Here is a 20498-nt window from a genome sequence, read left to right on the forward strand (position 1 = left end):
GGCTCTGGGTCAGGAAACACCTGGCAATTTGGGGGCGGGGCCTGAGGAGGGCGGGGTTTGGGAAGGGGTCACCTTGGGCTTGTCACAGCTCTCTTAGAGCTCTCTCAGCCCACCTATATCACAGGGTGTCTGCTGTGGAGAGGGGAAGGGGAGGTGATTGTAAGCCGGTTTGATTCTGCCTTAAGTGGTACAGAAAGTCGGCATATAAAAAGCAACTCTTCTTCTTATGTTCAGAACATACTCCCAGAAACCACTTGAATATCATGCAAGTGCTTCCAAGCCTACTAATACCATTTCGATGTGACTGATCCTACAGAGTGGAAAGACCAGACTTGGTCATCGATAACCCTGCCATGCATAGGGACGCCAGGTCCCTCTTTGCCACTGGCAGGAGGTTTTTGAGGTGGAGCCTGAGGAGGGCGGGGTTTGGAGAGGGGAGGGTCTTCAGTGCCATAGAGTCCAATTGCCAAATCGGACATTTTCTCCAGGCCGAACTGATCTCTGTCTGCTGGATATCAGTTGTAATAGATGGAGATCTCCAGGTAGCATCTGGAGGTTGGCAACCCTAGCCATGCAGTTGTCCTGTCACTGCTAAGAGGTCCCAGGTTCAATCCCTGGCATCTCCTGCTAAAAAAGAATCTGGTAGTAGGTGACATGAAAGACCTCTACCTGATACCCTGGAGAGCAGCTACCAGTCAATCAATCAAATTTTATTCCGATACAATATCAGCTCTGAATAAAAATCAAAGTTAGGTTAAAATAATAAAAATTGATGGTAGGGATGATTTGAAGAATAGGAGGAAAGATCTTCTATGCGGAAAGGTTTTCAATCAGCCGTTTACGGATCCCACTAGACCAGAGGCAAAATTTAGCTACTTGAGTGGTTATCTCCTGAGAGGTGTCTGCTAAGAGAAGGGAAACTTTAGCTTCTTCCAATCTCCCAGGAAAGGATGACAATATGGGGAGAATGTACTGCGATCTTATGTCGTTGTAGAAAGGACATTGCAGCAGAACATGTTCTATTGTTTCCACTTTCTCTGTTTTGCATGGGCATAATAGTTGATGAAAGGGGGTACAGCGATACCTGCCTTCCAGGAGAGCAGAAGGTAAGGCAAGAGTAAAGGCCCTTCGATATCTGGATATTTCCAGGAATCCAAGGTCAGCTACCAGTCTGAGTAGACAGTATTGACTTTGATGGACCAAGGGTATGGTTCAGTATATGGCAGCTTCACACGTTCAAGTGAATAGAAGAGCTACAGCTGCTGAGCTGAGCAAACGGCCATATCATCTGAATCTTCAAGGCAGCTATTGAGGTCGACAAGAAGGAGGGGAAAGACAGCGATTAAAAACTCTGGCCGTGTCCAACTGGACAACCCTGAAAGGCAGAAACTTAACTCTCCGAGTGGGAATTGGACCAGGATACAATTCTTTTTTAACGCAACAAACAAACGAGCGCCTGGAGATCTTGGATGACCTCTCTGTTCACTTCTAAAGCTTGCGTTGGGTTGACTGCAGGCCAGTTGGAGGACAGCCCTAAGGTTCCCCCTGGTCTCCAAACACTAGTTGTTTCGTCTTGCGACAGACACAGGTCACTGGCTTAACTTAAGATCTTGCAGATGGAGAGGATGATAGCGAGGCAGCCGTGCTCCAGTGAGGAAGGAGGAGCCAAGGACAGATGGTGGGAGAGTGCTAGCCTTAAAGCCGGGGCAGGCCATCTGCCATTCTTAGAATCACAGAATCATAGAGCTGGAAGGGACCACCAGGGTCATCTAGTCCAACCCCCTGCACAATGCAGGAAATTCACAACTATCTCTTTCCCCCTCCCCACTTCCCCAGTGACACCTGCTCTATGCCCAGAAGATGGCAAAAAAAAAAACAACCCTTCAGGATCCCTGGCCAATCTGGCCTGGAGGAAAATTGCTTCCTGACCCCAAAGTCGCAATCAATCGGCTTTACTGTGGGCATGCAAGAAAGGGCCACGAGAGCCAAACACTGGCGCAACCCTTCCTGTCCTCCCTCTCATGATCTGCCCAAGTTCACAGAATCAGCTTTGCTGTTAGATGCAAAGAACACAAAACATGCTACAGGTTAACATGAACACATTAAGCTGTCTAACACTGAGAGATTGTTGGTCCATCGTGGTCAGAACTGTCAGCTCTAGATGGCCGTTGCTCTCCTGGGTCTTTCGCAACACCTAATACCTGATCCTTTTAACTGGAAATTCTGGGAATTGAACCTGGGACCTTCTGCACACCAAGCAGCTATTTTGCCACAGAAGCACACCCCTTCCCCATGTAGGGTTGTCAGCCTCCAGATACTAGCTGGAGATCTCCTGCTATTATAACTGATCTCCAGCCAATAAAGATAGTTCACCTGGAGAAAACGGCTGCTCTGGCAATTGTACTCTATGGCATCGAAGTGCCTCCCCTCCCCAAACCCCACCCTCCTCAGGCTCTGCCCCAAGAACATCCCGCTAGTGGTGAAGAGGGACCTGGCAACCATATAACCACGCTTCTCCCGGGTCTCAGGCAGAGGTATTTCCCATACCTTCTACCAGATCCTTTTAACAGGAGATGTCAGGGATTGAACCTGGGACCTTCTGCACGCCAAGCAGAGGCCCTACCACTGAGCCATGGCCATGACCCGACAGCTCTATTCCCCTGAGAATCTGCTAAACAGACAACGATTCTGATCATGATGCCTATTTTGAGGGGCTTCCTGAAGAAAAAGAGTGTTAAATCAAGATATAGGACAACACTCCACCGAGACGATATCTACCTGTCCTGCGTCCCGTGGGAGCCAACTTTCTCGTTCTTCATGCAGAAGTCAGGGGAGCTTTGCAAATAAATCAATTCCGTCTCCTTTACTGGGCGAATATCGATATCCTTAGGGACCAGATGCTTGCGCGTCCCCATGGGGCGATGTACCACCTTTGTAGCTGAGAGGTATTTGTTTTTTAAGTCCTGGGAAATATCTCTGAGCTCCTGAAGCCCTCTCCAGCAAGTCTTGATAGAGCACGAACCCGATACTCCGTGGCACTTGCATTTCATTTCCAAAGAAGCTTTCAGGGCCTGCAAAACCAGAAAAAGACGGGTTTTGAAGAGACTGTTCTTCTTTTTCCTCACGTGTCCATTTACCACCTCCCCTCCCAAAGAATGCTAAAGGGAGTACGTGTGTCCTAAATGGGTGTGCATTGGGCACCCAAATAAAAAGCAAGCTATAATCTGGGTACTGTTTGCTAGGGTTACCAAATCCAGGTTGGGAAATACCTGGAAATTTGAGGGGTGAAGCCTAAGAAAGAATGGGGTTTTGGAAGGGGAGGACCTTGTAATGCCATATATTTTACCCTCCAAAGCAGCCATTTTCTTCAGGGTTATGGATCTCTATAGTCTGGAGATCAGTTGTATTTCTGGGAGAGTTCCCCTGGAGGTAGGGTTGCCAGCTCCGGTTTGGGAAATATCTGGAGATTTATGGGGTGGAGCCTGAGGAGGGTGGGACTTGGGGAGGGGCTTCAATGCCAGAGAGTCCAATTGCCAAAGCGGCCATTTTCTCCAGGAAAACTCATCTCTATCGGCTGGAGATCAGTTGTAATAGCAGGAGATCTCCAGCTAGTACCTGGAGGTTGGCAACCCTACCTGGAGGCTGGCTTCCCTATGATGTTCACACATCTCCTTGGAGGGGGGGGGTCCTTTCTGTTTTGTTCACATTCATCCCATTTGGTGGCTTTGGAGAGGACTTAAGTGATAGGCCCATATCCTACAAGCCAGGGAAGGTGGGATTGTTCCCACCTCCTAGGGCTGCCAGGTCCCTCTTTGCCACCAGTGGGATGTTTTTGGGGAGGAGCCTGAGGAGGGTGGGGTTTGTGGAGGGGAGGGGCTTCAATGCCATAGAGTCCAATTGCCACAGCGGCCATTTTCTCAAGATGAACTGATCTCTATCACCTTTCGGGGCAAGAGATCTTGATTATAGACAGCAGAGAAGACATCTCAAGGAGGGACAGAAATCCTGAGATGTCAGTTTGTCCTTTGGCTATAAGCGTAAGGAGCCAGGTCACAGCTTTAGAAGACCAGGCACAATTCTACCGGTCTCCAGAATTGACCAAGTCAGTAGCCGCAGTACCACTTTTTGCCCATCCACAGTGGGGGCACTGAAGATCAGCAGAGAAAGGGCCAGAAACCCCTTTCTCTAGTGAGCCGCCATTGCTGTTTAAAGAATTAGGGGTCTGCTGTCATCATCTCTGGATTGAAATGCGGATGCTAGAGAGCACCCTCGCCCCACCTATGAACGTGCTGTGCGATCAGTCAGTCATGCAGTTCTCCTGTACATTCCTCATTGGGCTAGAACTCCACAAAAAAAAGCAGGAACAGGAGAGGACTTCCCGATGGATTGCCCCCTGAGGGTCAGATCTGTGTATCTCTGTCTGTGCTATCCTGAATGACCCTCGCAATCTGCCCCTGGTTGACTCAGTTGGGGCTGGTGGAAATAGGGTTGCCAGCTCTGGGTTGGGAAATACCTGGAGATTTTTGGGGCAGACACTGAGGAGGGCAGGGTTTGGGGAGGGGAGGGACTTCAATGTCATAGAGTCCAATTGCCAAAGTGGGCATTTTTTCCAGGTGAACTGATCTCTGATGCCAGGAGATCAGTTGTAATAGCAGGAGATCTCCAGCCACCACCTGGAGGATGGCAACCGTAGGGGGAAAGTGTCATCAAGTCACGGCTGACTTATTGTAACCCTGTAGGGTTCTGAAGGCAAGAGACATTCGGAGGTGGTTTGCCATTGCCTGCCTCTTCATGGGCTGAGAGAGTTCGGAGAGAGCTGTGACTGGCCCAAGGTCAGCCATAGGATTGCCAGGTCCCTCTTCACCCCCGGCAGGAGGTTTTTGGAGTGGAGCCTGATGAGAGCAGGGTTTGGGGAGGGACTTCAATGCCATAAAACCCAATTGCCAAAGTGGCCATTTTCTCCAGGGGAACTAATCTCTGTTGGCTGGAGATCAGTTGTAACAGCAGGAGATCTCCAGCTAGTACCTGGAGGTTGGCAACCCTAGTCACCCAGCAGGCTTCAAGTGGAGGAGCAGGGAATCGAACCCGGTTCTCCAGATTAGAGTCCGCCACTCTTAACCACTACACCAGGCTGGCTTGCGACTGCCTTTCAATACTGGGCTCCCTTGGTCAAACCCCCAGAATGGCGATTTTGCATTAACGAGAACAACCCTCTCGGATCGGTTACCTGTCTCCCTACTTCACTGTTGTGCAGATGCATCAGCTTATTGGCTTGTGATCCTGATTTTTTCATCTTCATGGGAGCATCTGAAAATTTGGACCCCATGACAAGACCATAGTTGAGGTTGTCTGCACATCCTCCCCAGCGATACCCAGGTCCAGGTGTCTCACCTGGGATGGGACCACAGGAGCAGCCAGGGAGGTCCCCCGTGGTGCAGGATCTGGCGATGGTGTGGCTGATGGCGGCGGCGGAGAGGGCGTACACAAAAGCCGACTCCCTGGTGCCTGGAAGACAGAAGGACACACGGGGCAGGCCGTCAGTGACATCCCAAAAGTTCAGAAACTATTTTTGTAAATAACCCGCGGTACATAACACCTGCCGGGGGACATTGTAGACCAGTGGGGTCAAACATACAGCCCACAAGCTGGGTCCGACCTTTTGAGAGCTCTTATCCGGCCTGCAAGCCAGCAGAGGCAACCACCGCCCCCGGTCCCAATCTGGACTTGTGAGGCATGGCCCAGCCTGACCAAGTGACATTTATGTCATATCCGGCCCTTGTAACAATTGAGTTTGACACCCAATGCAGCCAAATTATAGTAATTCCATCAAGTTTTTTCAAGGCCTGCTTCTGCGTAGCAACTGCAGACTTCCTAGGTGGTCTCCCATCCAAATGCGATCTTGAGCTGCATCAACAGAAGTGCAGTGTCCAGATCACACGAAGTCCTATGAAGAAAGGTTGAAGGAGCTGGGTATGTGAAGCCTGAAGAGGAGAAGACTGAGAGGGGATATGATAATCATCTTCAAGTACTTGAAGGGCTGTCACATAGCGGGTGCCAAGTTGTTTTCTGTTGCCCCAGATGGTCGGACCATAACCAAGGGGTTAAAATTAAATCAAAAGAGTTTCCGTCTAGACATTAGGAAGAATTTTCTAACAGAGCGGTTCCTCGGTGGAACAGGCTTCCTCGGGAGGTGGTAAGTGCTCCTTCCCTGGAGGTTTTAAAGCAGAGTCTAGATGGACATCTGACAGCAATGCTGATTCTATGACCTTAGGCAGATGATGAGAGGGAGGGCATCTTGGCCATCTTCTGGGCATGGAGTATGGGTCACTAGGGGTGTGGGGGGAATTAGTTGTGAATTTCCTGCCTTGCACAGGGGGTTGGACTAGATGACCCTGGTAGTCCCTTCCAACTCTATCATTCTATGATTCTATGATACTAGGGTTGCCAACTGGAGATACTAGCTGGAGATCTCCTGCTATCACAACTGATCTCCAGCCGAGAGAGATCAGTCCCCTGGAGAAAATGGCTGCTTTGGCAATTGGACTCTATGGCATTGAAGTCCCTCCCCTCCCCAAACCACACCCTCCTAAGGCTCCGCCCCAAAAACCTCCCACCAGTGGAAAGGAGGGACCTGGCAACCCTACCAAGTACTAACCAGGGCTGACCCTAGTTATATTTGAGGTCTGGTAGGATCAGGCTAACCTGGGCCATCCAGGTCAGGGCAAAAGACATACAGAGGTAGTTTGCCATTGCCTGCCTCTGCGTAGCAACCCTGCCTGGACTTCCTTGAGTCTCCCATCCATGGACTAACCAGGGTCGACCCTGCTTAGCTTCTGAGATCTGATGAGATCAGGCTAGCCTTGGCCAACTAGGTCAAAGAAAGAGATGAACAGAGGCGATTTGCCTTTGCCTGCCTCTGCGTAGTGGTCTCCCATCCAAGTAGGGTTGCCAACCTCTGGGTACTAGCTGGAGATCTCCCGCTATTTCAACTGGTCTCCAGCCGAGAGAGATCAATCCCCCTGGAGAAAATGGCCACTTTGGCAATTGGACTCTACGGCATTGAAGTCCCTCCTCTCCCCAAACCCCACCCACCTCAGGCTCCACCCCAAAAACTTCCCGCCGGTGGTGAAGAGGGACCTGGCAACCCTACATCCAAGTACCATCCAGGACCTTCCCTGCTCAGTTTCTATGATCTGATAAGATTGTGCTAGCCTGAGCTACCAAGGTGAACGCAAGGCTTCTTCTTTCTTTTTTTTACCTCTCTCTAAATCCAGCAGGTAGTTTGGGGCCAGCTCGATGGAGGAGCAGTTCCACCGCATGTCGGAGAAGGCTTTGCGGCAGGTCTTGATCACCTCCCGGGCGGCCTGGATGATCGTCTGCATCACCTCCAGGTTGCTCCGGCAAAGCTGTACTTGGGAGACCACCAACCCTTCCAGCTGCTTGCAGTGCTGCGTCTGGTTCAAGGCCAGAACCGGGGGAGTCTTGGACAGGGCTCTGGGGAGACAGGGAGGAAGGAAAGACCCCCGACGAGGTTAGCAGCCTTGGCAAGTCTTTGCATTTTTATGTAGACTCTGCACACACCCCAGGATTGAACTGATTCAAGGCAACCCCCAAATATATCAATGCAACAAGCTCTTAAAGACAACATAAAAATCGCAATGATTCAAAATCCAGCAGCCTAAAGATCAAAATAAAGACAACAGTTAAAGCAACAGTGAAATAAAACGCTTACATAAGTTCACTTGCCAACTTCCAGGGGAGATAACCCAGAATGACAACTGATCTCCAGATAGGGTTGCCAACCTCCAGGTACTAGCTAGAGATCTCCTGCTATCACAACGGATCTCCAGCCGATAGAGATCACTTCACCTGGAGAAAATGGCCACTTTGGCTATCAGACCCTATGGCATTGAAGCCCCTCCCCTCCCCAGACCCTGCCCTCCTCAGGCTCCGCCCCAAAAACCTCCCACTAGTGGCGAAGAGGGACCTGGCCACGCTGTCTCCAGACAGCAGAGATCTGTTCCCTTGGAGAAAGGGGGAATCTATGGATTTGCACCCTGCTGAGGTCCTTCTCCCCAAACCCCAACCTCCCCGGGATCCACTCCCCAAACTGTAGGGTTGCCAACCTCCAGGTACTAGCTGGAGATTTCCTGCTATTACAACTGATCTCCAGTCGACAGAGATCAGTTCACCTGGAGAAAATGGCCGCTTTGGATGCAATTGGACTCTATGGCATTGAAGTTCCTCCTCTCCCCAAACCCCACCCTCCTCAGGCTCTGCCCCAAAAACTCATGCTGGTGGCAAAGAGGGACCTGGCAACCCTACCAAACTGCCAGGCATTTCCCAACCTAGAACTGGCAACCCTTTACGTAAGATGGTTAACAGGTTCAGGTAAAAAAAAATGCCTGGTGAAACATGACATCTTAGGTGTGTTGTTCCACAGCAGGCAAATGGACTTCTTGGCAAAGATGCTCCTGGCAAGAAGCTCCTTCCAGGTTAATTTGGCATCCCGAAGCTGTGGGGTTCTTTTCCTGCCGCCACCCACCCAGCTCCGTCTGAAGCACGGCGCGCTTCCTTCCCGTTGCGCTTTTGAAACATCCAGCCAGAGCAGCTGTAAAAAGTCCCACTTTTGCTCATAAAAAAATATTTTTGATCTGACAGCTGGAGAATGACCCCCCACACACACACACCCTGTGAACGGACGGCAAACCCTGGGGCTTCAAAGCAAATTGTCCCTTTTTGAGCCCGGTGAAAAATGTCCTCTCCCTCCCATGCTTACCTCCTTGGGCACCTAGGCGCATTTTCTCAGGTCTTTAACGGGCACATTTTTATGGCTGTGATTTATTCTTGGCCAGAAGCTAAAAGGCTGCCTGGCAGCTTCAAGTTAAAACCCAGGATTAGAAATGAGGCACGGGCATTGATCAGGGCACCCCCTTCTCCAATTCTGCCTCTGAGGAATTCAAACTCGTGCCCAACGCATGCCATGAGACAATCGGAATGAGCTCAGGCGTGACCGACCCATGTCTTCAGAGCCAGCTTTGAGAAGGTTAAGCTGACAAATGGGAGATCTAAGATTGCCAGACCTAACTTTTAAAAGGGGGAGGGGGCTTGAATAGGAATGATTAATCCTTCATTCTGGGCCAAGTGTGGAGTGAACAAGGCCTTTTAGGTTGAGGAAAAGACTAGGGTTGCCAACTCCAGGTTGGGACACACCTGGAGATTTTGGGAGTGGAGCCAGAGGAGGGCGGGGTTTCAGTTTAAGGCAGTTTCATTTGTTCAAGAATGCCAGTTCAGTTGGCTTGTAGACTGGGACCCAAGCGAAGGAAGTGATCTTCTTCTGAAGAGGCTGTGGTTCAGCAGTAGAGCATCTGCTTGGCATTTAGAAGGTCCCAGATTCAATCTCTGACATCTCCAGCTAACAGGATCAGGTGGTCAGTAATTTGAAAGACCTCCACTTGAGACCTTGAAGAGCCTATGTCAGTCTGAGTAGACAATACCGATCTTGATGGACCACTGGTCTGATTCAGCTACATGAGTGTGTTGTGTGTGTTAAGTGCCGCCAAGTTGCTTCCGACTCATGGCAACCCTATAAATCAATGTCCTCCAAAATGTCCTATCTTTGACAGCCTTGCTCAGGTCTTGCAAATTGAGGGCCGTGGCTTCCTTTATAGAGTCCATCCATCTCTTGTTGGGTCTTCCTCTTTCCCTGCTGCCCTCAACTTCTCCTAGCATGACAGTCTTTTCCACTGACTCTTGTCCTCTCATAATGTGACCAAAGTACGACAGCCTCAGTTTAGTCATTTTAGCTTCTAGGGTCAGTTCAGGCTTGATTTGATCTAGAACCCACTGATTTGTTCTTTTGGCCATCCAGGGTATCCGTAACACTCTCCTCCAACACCACATTTCAAGCTACATGAGTACCTATGGCTTATCCCCAATTTTGCATTGTTGAAGCTGAGAAAATCCTCGAGAATTCACTCTGGGCTTCTTGGAAGCAGGATATTATTATCATAACATTATTCCATCGCTGACCATGAATGAAGCCAGATCCCTGCGAATGTTTACCGAAGTTTCCCCGTGCTTAGTGGGATTTACTCCTAAGTAAGCACACCTGGGACTGCAGCCTCTGAGTCAGCACATCTTACCTGTGAGTCAAGCTAAATTCCCTGTCCTTTCCCATCTCCCCAGTCGTAAGAAGGGCTGGTTTTCATTTTGTTCTTTCTCTTAAGTAATAAATAAATAATGAGGACTCTTCGCCCCTTCCAGGGATAATATAAACAGGCGTCAAACCACAATTACACAGACGTAGCAAAGCTTTCAAATAATGTTAAGGGTGCTGTCAGGAAAGCCGAGCCCTGATTGCATGGGACGTCCAAGCCGTGCGCAGCCGGTGGGGGCTGCGGGTGAACTGTTGAGATGGGTCAGGTGGAATCAATCTGCTTGGAAACGGGAATAAGGTGTGAAGCGATATGCAGTGGAAAGTCTAGAAATCAGCCGTTCACATGAAGGACAGCCAGACCACATGATTGCAACTGTCACGTGGTTCAGCCATCATGGGACAATCCCACTTCTCACATAGGGTTGCCAGGTGGCTAGGGTTGCCAACCTCCAGGGACTGTTAGGAAATTAGCACAGGAGCGACACAATATAATTGCGAAGTGCAAAAAAGTTCTATTTGGAAAAGCTACAAGTAATAAGCAACAACATAACATGCACAAAATATATACATTATACATATCTAAAGTATGCCAGTATACTTACAACGTCAGTATACTTGTATCAAGTCTTCTTGACGTTGTAAGTATACTGGCATACTTTAGATATGTATATTGTATATATTTTGTGCATGTTTGTAGAGATATGTGTGTATATATGAAATATTGTATGTTGTTCTTTATATGTTTGTAGTGGGGACTGATGAAGAATTGAATTGAAGAAATCTGAAACGGCTGTATCCCTGAGTCATCTCTTAAAGCATCATCACCTTTTCTTTATTATCTTCAATACTAATATATCAGTTACTATTGGACTTTGTAGACACAATGTGATTTATTTTTGTTATGTTGTTGCTTATTACTTGTTGCTTTTCCAAATAGAACTTTTTTGCACTTTGTAACTATATTGTTGTGTCGCTCCTGTGCTAATTTCCTAACTGCTTAGTATCAGTACAGTGGTGTCTTCTTTTCTAGTAACCTCCAGGGACTAGCTGGAGATCTCCCACTATCACAACCGATCTCCAGCCGATAGAGTTCAGTTCCCCTGGAGAAAATGGCAACTTTGGCCATTGGACTCTATGGCATTGAAGTCCCCTACCCCAATCCCCGCCCTCCTCAGGCTCCACCCCAAAAGCCTCCCGCCAGTGGCAAAGAGGGACCTGGCAACCCTACAGGCAGTGCCGGTGCCAGTCTTTTTTGCGCCCTAGGCAAGGCCAACTACTTGTGCCCCCCAATTGCTAACCAATTTTCAAAAACAGATGTCTTGTAGAAAAAATAAATGCCTGATGCATTCCTACAAAATTTTTTATAAGATGTTATAATTAATTATATTCCATAGCCCTGTTGTGGTACTTAAAATTTAAAAAATATATAAATTGTCAGTTGCATTTTTTCAAGAAACTGATCTGCTTAAAACTGTGCCCCTTAGGCCAGTTCTGCGCCCCTCTGAGGTCTGCGCCCTAGGCGACCGCCTACTTCGCCTAATGGTGGCACCGGCCCTGCCTATAGGTGACTGTTAATGGCAGGCTATTGTCTGCCAATTAACAGGTCCGCCCGCCACTCCTCAGCTGGCCGACGGGAGGAAGCAGGCGAGCTAAAGGGAGGAAGCAGGCCAGCTAAAGGGGGTGTTATGTGCCCATGCATGGCGGCGTTTGGCAAAATAATGTCTCTTCCAGGTTTACCCTGGAAGTGACATGGGCACTCTAGTGTATCCCTAAAAAACCCTCTATGGAAATCATAGACTTTGGAGGGATGTGTAGAACATTCCCATCGCGTCCAGGGTAAACCTGGAAGAGATGTTTTTGCATGGGCGAATTGCCCCCCTCCACTGAAGCTCCCACCGGTGGCAAGTGTGGACCTGGCAATGCTATTCACATGGCAGGTGGGACATCGCATGCTCCCTCACAACAACTTCCCAGCTAGGGTTGCTAGCTCCGGGTTGGGAAATACCTGGATATTTTTGGGGTAGAGCCTGAGGAGGGCGGGGTTTGGGGATGGGAGGGACTTCAATGCCATAGAGTCCAATGGCCAAAGTGGCCATTTTCTCCCAGTGAATCATATAATCATAGAGTTGGAAGGGACCACCAGGGTCATCTAGTCCAACCCCCTGCACAATGTAGGAAATTCACAACTACCTCCCCCCCACACCCCCAGTGATCCCTACCTTCTCCATGCCCAAAAGATGGCCAAGATGCTCACCCTCTCATCATCTGCCTAAGGTCATAGAATCAGTATTGCTGACAGATGGCCATCTAACCTCTTCCTAAAAACCTCCAGGAGATCTCCAGCTAGTACCTGGAGGTTGGCAACCCTACCAACGGCCCCCCTTCCTCCGATGAAGATCAGAAAAGAAGGACAAGTTCATACAGGCAGAGATGGGCCTCCACAGTTATTGAAAGTTCAAATTCTACTTTAGCTGCTATAGAGCATGAAATGGAAGGGTGTGTGCCGCATGGTATCTTAGCGTTCATGTACATCCATACATCCATTTACCCACACTTGCACTAGAGTTGACGCATCCATTCCTTCCTCAGTGATTTAACTTCCAAAAACCCCAAAGGAGCCAAATTTTGATTGCCAGCTCTGTCAACTTACGCTAACTTAAAAAAAATAGTCTCTCCAAAAGGCAAGAACAAAACAGGGTCAAGTTCCAAAAAAGGGATTGAGTTTGGCAGGAGGAGGAAGAGGAAGAGTTGATTTTTATATGCTGACTTTCTCTACCACTTAAGGGAGAATCAAAACGGCTTACAATCACCTTCCCTTCCCCACAACAGACAGCCTGTGAGGTAGGTGGGGCCAAGAGAGCTCTTAATAGAATGGTGAGTAGCCCAAGGTCACCCAGCTGGCTTCGTGTGGAGGAGTGGGGAAACAAACCCGGTTCTCCAGATCAGACTCCACCGCTCCAAACCACTGCACCACGCTGGCTCTCAGTGTGGAGTGTTTGTACGTCAGTGGAGTGTTTGTGAGTCACTGAAACACCCGAGAAACCCCACCTGGGGCTTCCTTGTTTACACAAGTGTAGCAGGAGAAGACCACCGTATTTCGTTCTCCTTTTGATGTGATCTTTTTAGATCTCTCTTGATCTGCCCCTCAAAGATTTATTGGTTTGGACTCATTCCAATGTGTGTGTGTGTGTGTGCTTTTTGTTGAAAAATCAATATGCCGCAATCCCCAAAGCTCAAAGAGGTTCACAAAAGGAGCGATTAAAAACAGCCGATCAAAGTCTCTAACACATCACATATGCGTGGCATGCAGTGCAAAACACACCATGGGAAAGAATCCGAAAGAAGATCAAAAGAAGTAGCGTCTTGGCAGCAATCTCAGACTCCAGAACATTTGCTTGGATCGATTTGCTTTCAATGTCATTTTGATCTATGAGTGATTGGGGCAGGGGGAGGAATGCCGCATGCATTATCTTAGTTCATTCAATGCTTTATGCATTCTGATTTTGGAATGGAAAATGCTTTATGCATTCTGATTTTGGAATGGAAGCCACTTGGAACAACCATTGGAAAAGCAAGGTATAAAGCATCTAAATAAATAAATACACTGTAGAATTAAAGTAAGAGCCCCGTGGTGCAGAGTGATAAGCTGCAGTATTGCAGTCCAAGCTCTGCTCACGACCTGAGTTCGATCCCAACGGAAGTTGGTTTCAGGTAGCCGGCTCAAGGTTGACTCAGCTTTCCATCCTTTTGAGGTCGGTAAAATGAGGACCCAGCTTGCTGGGGGTAATGGTAAGATGACTGGGGAAGGCACTGGCAAACCACCCCGTAAACATAGTCTGCCTATTAAACGTCGGGATGTGATGTCCCCCCATGGGTCAGGAATGACCCGGTGCTTGCACAGGGGACCTTTACCTTTTAGAATTAAAGTTGCTAACTCCATGTTGGGAAATTCCTGGAGATTTGGGGAGTGGATAGGGTTGCCAGCTCCAGGTTGGGAAATACCTGGAGATATTGGGGGTGGAGCCTGAGGAATGCAGGGTTTGGGGAGGGGAGGCCAAAGCGGCCATTTTCTCCAGGTGAACTGATCTCTATTGGCTGGAGATCAGTTGTAATAGCAGGAGGTCTCCAGCCACCACCTGGCAGTTGGCAACCCTATGTACATGAGGTGCTTCAAGCATTTGAAAACGGTCATAAATGCGATCGGTACAAACTCAACATATCAAGACAATGCAGCGACGAAAACTCTATGCACAAGATCCACGGCTGCAGGGAGAAGGAAACTCTTCAAGTCGGTCTGATCTTCAGTGAGGAGGGACAACGGTAATTTCTCATCACAAATCCCGGCAACTGTTAGCTGAATTTGAAAAAGTTTGGCCAAGTTAGCCAACCCCCCGCCCCACAACTTCCTAATAGTTTCCACCTGCTAGTTCATTGATCCCAGGTTCTCTCACAGCAGAATCGGCCAATTCCTGTGTGATGCTAATCGTAGGCCTTTTAAAGTTCCTACACTAATCCGATGCACTTTAAAGTTACGGGTGATCCCTGGCCCAAAGTCAATCGGGCTGTCCTCGACTCCAGGTGGTGGCTGGAAACCCTCCCACTATTACAACTGATCCGATCAGTTCCCCTGGAGAAAATGGCCGCTTTGGAGGGTGGACTCTATGTCATTATACTCCATTGAAGTCCCTCCCCTCCCCAAACCCCGTCCTCCTCAGGCTCCAGGTACTTCCCAACCTGGAGTTGGCAACCCTACATCCAGGTCAGGGTAGAGAGAGCCGCAGAGAACTTGACAATTTGCACAGCCTTCGTTGCACTCTGCAAAAAAGGTTTTTGCAGAGTTTTTCTTTGGGAATTGTCTCTGCCGACGAACGCAGCTACTCGCCACCTTTGCTTATTTGGGGAAAACTAGGGTTGGGAAATACCTGGAGATTTTGGAGGCAGAGCCTGAGGAGGGTGGGGTTTGGGGAGGGGAGGGACTTCAATGCCATAGAGTCCAATTGCCAAAGTGGCCATATTCTCCAGTTGAACTGATCCCTATCGGCTGGAGATCTACAGCTGGAGGATGGCAACCCTAGGGAAAACAAGAACTCAGCTGTCACAGATTGTAGGGTTGCCAGGTCCATCTTCGCCACCAGAGGGAGGTTTTTGGGGCGGAGCCTGAGGAGGGCAGGGTTTGGGGAGGGACTTCAATGCCATAGAGCCCAATTTCCAGAGAGGCCAGGGGAACTGATCTCTCTCTGCTGGAGATCAGTTGTAATAGCAGGAGATCTCCACCTACTTCCTGGAGGTTGGCAACCCTACTTGGTCTTCAGGACCCTGCCTTCCAGGGGTGACCATTGTGGAGTGCGTGGAAGTCAATGGCCTCCTCCTGAAACAGGCAAACGTTCAGAGAAGCCTCAGGGGGCGGAATATGTGACCCACGCTAAAATGTGTGAACAAGCTCTAAATAAACGAAGGAAAAAAAAGAAAACACGGCATTGTCGTCCCCTTGGAAAGCAGCGCAGATTTTTCAAAGAAGGCAGCCAGCCTTTAACAAGCAGGGACGGTGTTTGTTTCTTGGATCAGGAAGAAAGGGAACCCCCCCCTCCGCCGCTGCCGCCGGATGCCCTTTGCTTCGCCAGCTCAGAAGCCCGGCACAGCGGCTGCCTTTGTTCGCGCAGCCAGCCTGGCAAGCGTCCCGCCCTGTTACCCCAGAGTAGACGTGCTGCAAGCCATAGGGTGGTTCTGCAGCGGCCCGAAGACTGCAGGCGAGGCGAGGCACGTGTAAAACATGAAGTGCTGTCTCGTACCACCCAGCCAAATCCCCCCACTGGCATCGGCAAGCAGGGCTTCGTCGGATTCACAGTGAAATCCGGCATTGATGTTCCTGCCAATTCCCTGGATTTGGCTCTGCCGGAGCAGAGGGAGGCCAACATGCCTGCGGAGGTTTGTCAGCTTTCGTTCAGTGTGGTCACGCTGGTTGGGTTGCCAGCCTCCACTGGGGCCTGCCGATCTCCCAGAACTGCAACTGATCTCCAGACGACAGAGATCGGTTCCCCTGGAGAAAGCGGCTGCTTGGGAGGGTTGCCAGGTCCCCCTTCGCCACCAGCAGGAGGTTTTGGGGGCTGAGCCTGAGGAGGGCAAAGTTTCGGGAGGGGAGGGACTTCAATGCCATAGAGTCCAATTGCCAAAGCAGCCATTTCTTCCAGGGGAACTGATCTCTGTTGGTTGGAGATCATTTGTAACAGCAGGAGATCTCCAGCTACTACCTGGAGGTTGTTGTACTATAATACAACACTTGTATTCATATTTTGAACTTTTTGCTGTTTTTTTCCTACGACTACTTACCTTACAGCATCATGTAAGGTAACATGCTGATTTCTCCACACCCATCTCTCCCCTGGACATCACAGACTCTTCTGCATACAACACCTAATCCCATCATGCCTGCTATTCACATTGACATACTGTTAACATTTACATATTAATGCTTGTCTGAATTCACTCTCCTCTACTTAAAGACAGATGGATTCACATTCTAGCTGTATCTGAAGAAGTGAGCTGTGGCTCACGAAAGCTCCTACCCTGCCAGAAAATATTTTTGTTAGTCTTTAAGGTGCTACTGGACTCTTGCCCTTTTCTACTACTTACAGCATCGGTACATTTTTTCTTGTCACTACCTGGAGGTTGGCAACCCTATCAGTGGTAACAGCAGGCGATCTCCAGCTAGTACCTGGAGGTTGGTAACCCTAAGTCTGCGCTATCCAGATCAGTGCATTTTGCATCTTACAAACTAACAATTTGGCATCTTTTCTCATTTAGTATCTTGCAGACTAACAATGTGCCATCTTTTATTTTGCATTTTGCAGACTAGCCGGTGGTTCCCCTCTGGAATTACCTTCTGGGTTACGTTTAGGATCTGTGTTGTTGCAGAGACCTCCCTCTAGTGGCTCTGGTGTTTGTATCCTTCCTTCGATACGTTTGTATGGATCCTAGTTGCAAAGAGCGGCCACCTTTTTGAAAGTCAGGTAACTGGGTACACGGTTTAAATACAATGCCGGTTTCGTGCTGGCAACTCCACCATCGCTCCAGAGCAACATTCGGAAGAACGGGCAACAGTTTTGGCCAGCAGGAACAAGACATGGACTTTCTGAACAAACTAGCAAGGCCTTCTTCGAACGCTGTCAGAAACGGAAGGCTTCCTCTGCTCGCGGGGCAGGAACTCTGCCCGGAGATTTCTCCCTCTATTTGTACCCCCTGTGGTTTTATAACTCCACGCTTTTTGACACGCATTTTTTTGTAACACAGGCCTGTTGTTCAGGTGACGTCATCTCCCCTTTAAATCCTAGATCTTAACTGTGTTTGCATAAAATGTGTTGCATTTGGGGCAGAGTGAATTTGCTCCACTTTGCCCCCCTTAGAATGGCCTGTACCACTACAGGGGGAGAATTCTGACTTGGAATTAAAAAAAAATCTTTGCAAATAGAAACAGCACAGCGGGCAGACAGGGTCTAGCCCAAGGGAGGGGGCCGTGGCTCAGTGGTAGAGCATCTGCTTGGCATGCAGAAGGTCCCAGGTTCAACCCCCGGCATCTCCAGTTAAAAGAGCCATTTTCTCCAGAGGAACTGATCTCTGCAGTCTGGAGATCAGTGGTAATTCCAGGCAATCTCCAGGCCTCACCTGGAGGTTGGCAACCTAAGCAATACAGAACCTTGTTCAGAAGGCAGCCTGTGTTACCAACACACCAGAGAATAACCCTTAGCCTTTATAGAACATCATGCAGCACTTACAGTCAACTTTGTCTGATTACAATTCTTACAACAGCCTTATAAGGTAGGCCAGAACTACGATTCCCTTTCTGCAGGGACTGAGCGAAGCTGAGAGACGGGAAGGGGCTTGCCTTGGTCCAGTTTGCGGGAGAGGCAGGAATTAGGGTTGCCAACAGCCTGGAGGGAAAAAAGTCCTGCCCCTTTAATAGAAGCTTAATGGGAAGTTATTTTGCCAGGTGATGATGTTGCCGTGGAGAGCCCATTTAGCTGCCTGTTAAGCCTCTATTAAAGGGAGAGGACATCCCCCCCCTCCAGACTGTTGGCAACCCCAGTGGACCGGGATTCAACAGAGATCCTGCAATAACTTCTCTGCTTCTTTCAGCCAAGGGCAGATGTTCCGCTCACCCTTCCTTTCGCTCCGGAGAAATTATCTGCCCACACATTTACCAGCTTCCAGCTAAAGCAGACTATACATTTTTTTTAAAGTGAAAACCAGGGTAGAAGGAAATTACAAGGTAGTTCTGATACTGAAGATGAGGCAAGATGGGGTGTGTGTGTCCAAAGTCATAGGACACGGGAAGATAATTCAGCTCCTGTCACTCATGGGTAGGGTTGCCAGCTTCCAGGTGGGACCTGGGGATCCCCCGAAATTAGAGCTCCTCTCCAGACTACAGAGATTAGTTCCCCTGGAGAAAACAGATCAGGAGTGTCAAACATACGGCCCTCAGGCTGGATCCGGCTCCTTGAAAGCTCTTATCCAGCCCATGAGCCAGCCGAAGCAGCAACCACCCTTCTCGATCTGTGCTGCCACCCCTCCCAGTCCCGATCTGGGCTGGCAAGCCCGCTGCGGGCTCATCAGCTGAGGCAGCCACCCCACCCCACTCTCAATCTGGGCTGGTGAGGCATGGCCCAACCCGGCCCGACCAAGTGACATTTATGTCATATTTATAATTCAGGGAGAACTGCAGAAGATTTGGGGGTAGAGGTCGTGGAGGGGAGAGGTTGAGGAGGGGAGAGGCAGAAGAAGAAGAAAAAGGAGGAGGAGGAGCTGGTTTTTATACCTTGATTTTCTCTACCTTTAAGGAGCCTGAAACCAGCTTGCCTTTTCTTCCTCTCCCCACAACAGTCACCTTGTGAGGTAGATGGGGCTGAGAGATTTCGGAGAGAACTACGACTGGCCCAAGGTCACCCAGCTGGCTTCGTGTGGAGGAGCGGGGAAACCAACCCACTTCACCAGATTAGAGTCCGCCGCTCATGTGTAGGAGTGGGGAATCAAACCCAGTTCTCCAGATTAGAGTCCGCCACTCCTAACCACTGTACAACGTTGGCAGAATATACTACCATAGAAGCCGCCACCCCCACCCCCCAAAACCCATCCATTTTCTCCGGGGAACTGATCACTATTCTCTGGAGATGGGTTTCCAGGTGATCTCCAGGCCTTACCTAGAGGATTGCATTAAGAAGCTATTCAACCTTTGGTTGAATAGCTTACCTAGAGGATGGCAAGCCATAGGGGAGGATAAATTTCCAGCTGAGAAAACATCACAGGAAGGAGAGAGTTAAGCCCCCTTCTCCAGAACCAGAACCCCGATCTATACCACCTGGCTCCTTCTTTCCACAGCAAACAGCCCATCTAGCATTTCAACCACAGAACTCTAAAGTCACCCCAGTACTCTCAACTAGGGTTGCCAACCTCAGGTAGTAGCTGGAGATCTCCTGCTATTACAACTGATCTCCAGCCAATAGAGATCAGTTCACCTGGAGAAAATGGACTCTATAGCACTGAAGTCCCTTCCCTCCTCAGGCTCTGCCCAAAAAACCTCCCGCCGTTGGCGAAGAGGGACCTTGGGCAACCCTACTCTCAACCCATTTGATACAGGGAAAGGCCAGACACACAAACAAGGAAGGAGTTTCCCCACGATGTTTGGTTTGCCCCTCTCATGGTTTGGTTCTCCTTCCCTGGTCCCCCATGCCACTGAATCTTTGGTAGAAAATGCCAATTAAAAGTTTGTACATCCTCCCCCAAATTGGGCCTAAAAACGGCCAAACTGCTCAAAAGGCGCAAATATGGGGAAATCGACTTACAGCCATTTAATTCCATTGCAGGTCCCGGTCTGCAAGATGAAAGCCAGGAAAAACGCCGCTGAAAACTGATGCTTCATCTTCCTTTCTCTGTAGCCGCCGATGCTATCTTCAGAAGAAGGGGTGAGGGGAGAAAAGAAAAATGGATTTTGAATAGACGAAAACCCTTCACTTTCTGAAAAACAGGATGCCTTCGCCCAATAACCTGAAACCTAGGAAGGCGATTGCAGAAGAGAAGCACGGCGGAGCGTTTTGCGTCCGCGCAAAAGGGAAACCGAGTCTTTCTGACTGCAAAAAAGGAGTGCTTTATGAATCACGGACTAAATTCTGATTCCCCCGCAACCCCCCTGTTCTCGATAGAACCTTGTGAGTCAAAGAGACAGACAAGACGTATGGCTTGAATTACAGCCCCGTGCTCGAGCTGGGTTGTATGTTTCTGGTTACTCGACATATGGTGAGATTTCGGTCTTTATCCTGGCTTTATTTTCTTCCTTCAAAAAAATGTATGC

General features: G+C 49.2%; 1 protein-coding gene across 1 annotated transcript in view; it reads right to left on the reverse strand.

The window, feature by feature from the left end:
- The window catches only part of WNT11 (Wnt family member 11), a 28026-nt gene extending 7957 nt beyond the window's left edge, over positions 1-20069 (reverse strand). Inside the window, exons 1-4 of the mRNA XM_056858532.1 lie at positions 19993-20069; positions 7259-7494; positions 5228-5505; positions 2779-3071 (exon numbers count right to left, since the gene is read on the reverse strand). Coding sequence (XP_056714510.1) covers positions 2779-3071; positions 5228-5505; positions 7259-7494; positions 19993-20069 — 884 coding nt within the window. The remainder of the gene's footprint in view (positions 1-2778; positions 3072-5227; positions 5506-7258; positions 7495-19992) is intronic.
- Between the last annotated feature and the right edge of the window lie 429 nt (positions 20070-20498).

This window comes from Euleptes europaea, chromosome 12, assembly GCF_029931775.1.
Source record: "Euleptes europaea isolate rEulEur1 chromosome 12, rEulEur1.hap1, whole genome shotgun sequence".
Taxonomy (NCBI): domain Eukaryota; kingdom Metazoa; phylum Chordata; class Lepidosauria; order Squamata; family Sphaerodactylidae; genus Euleptes; species Euleptes europaea.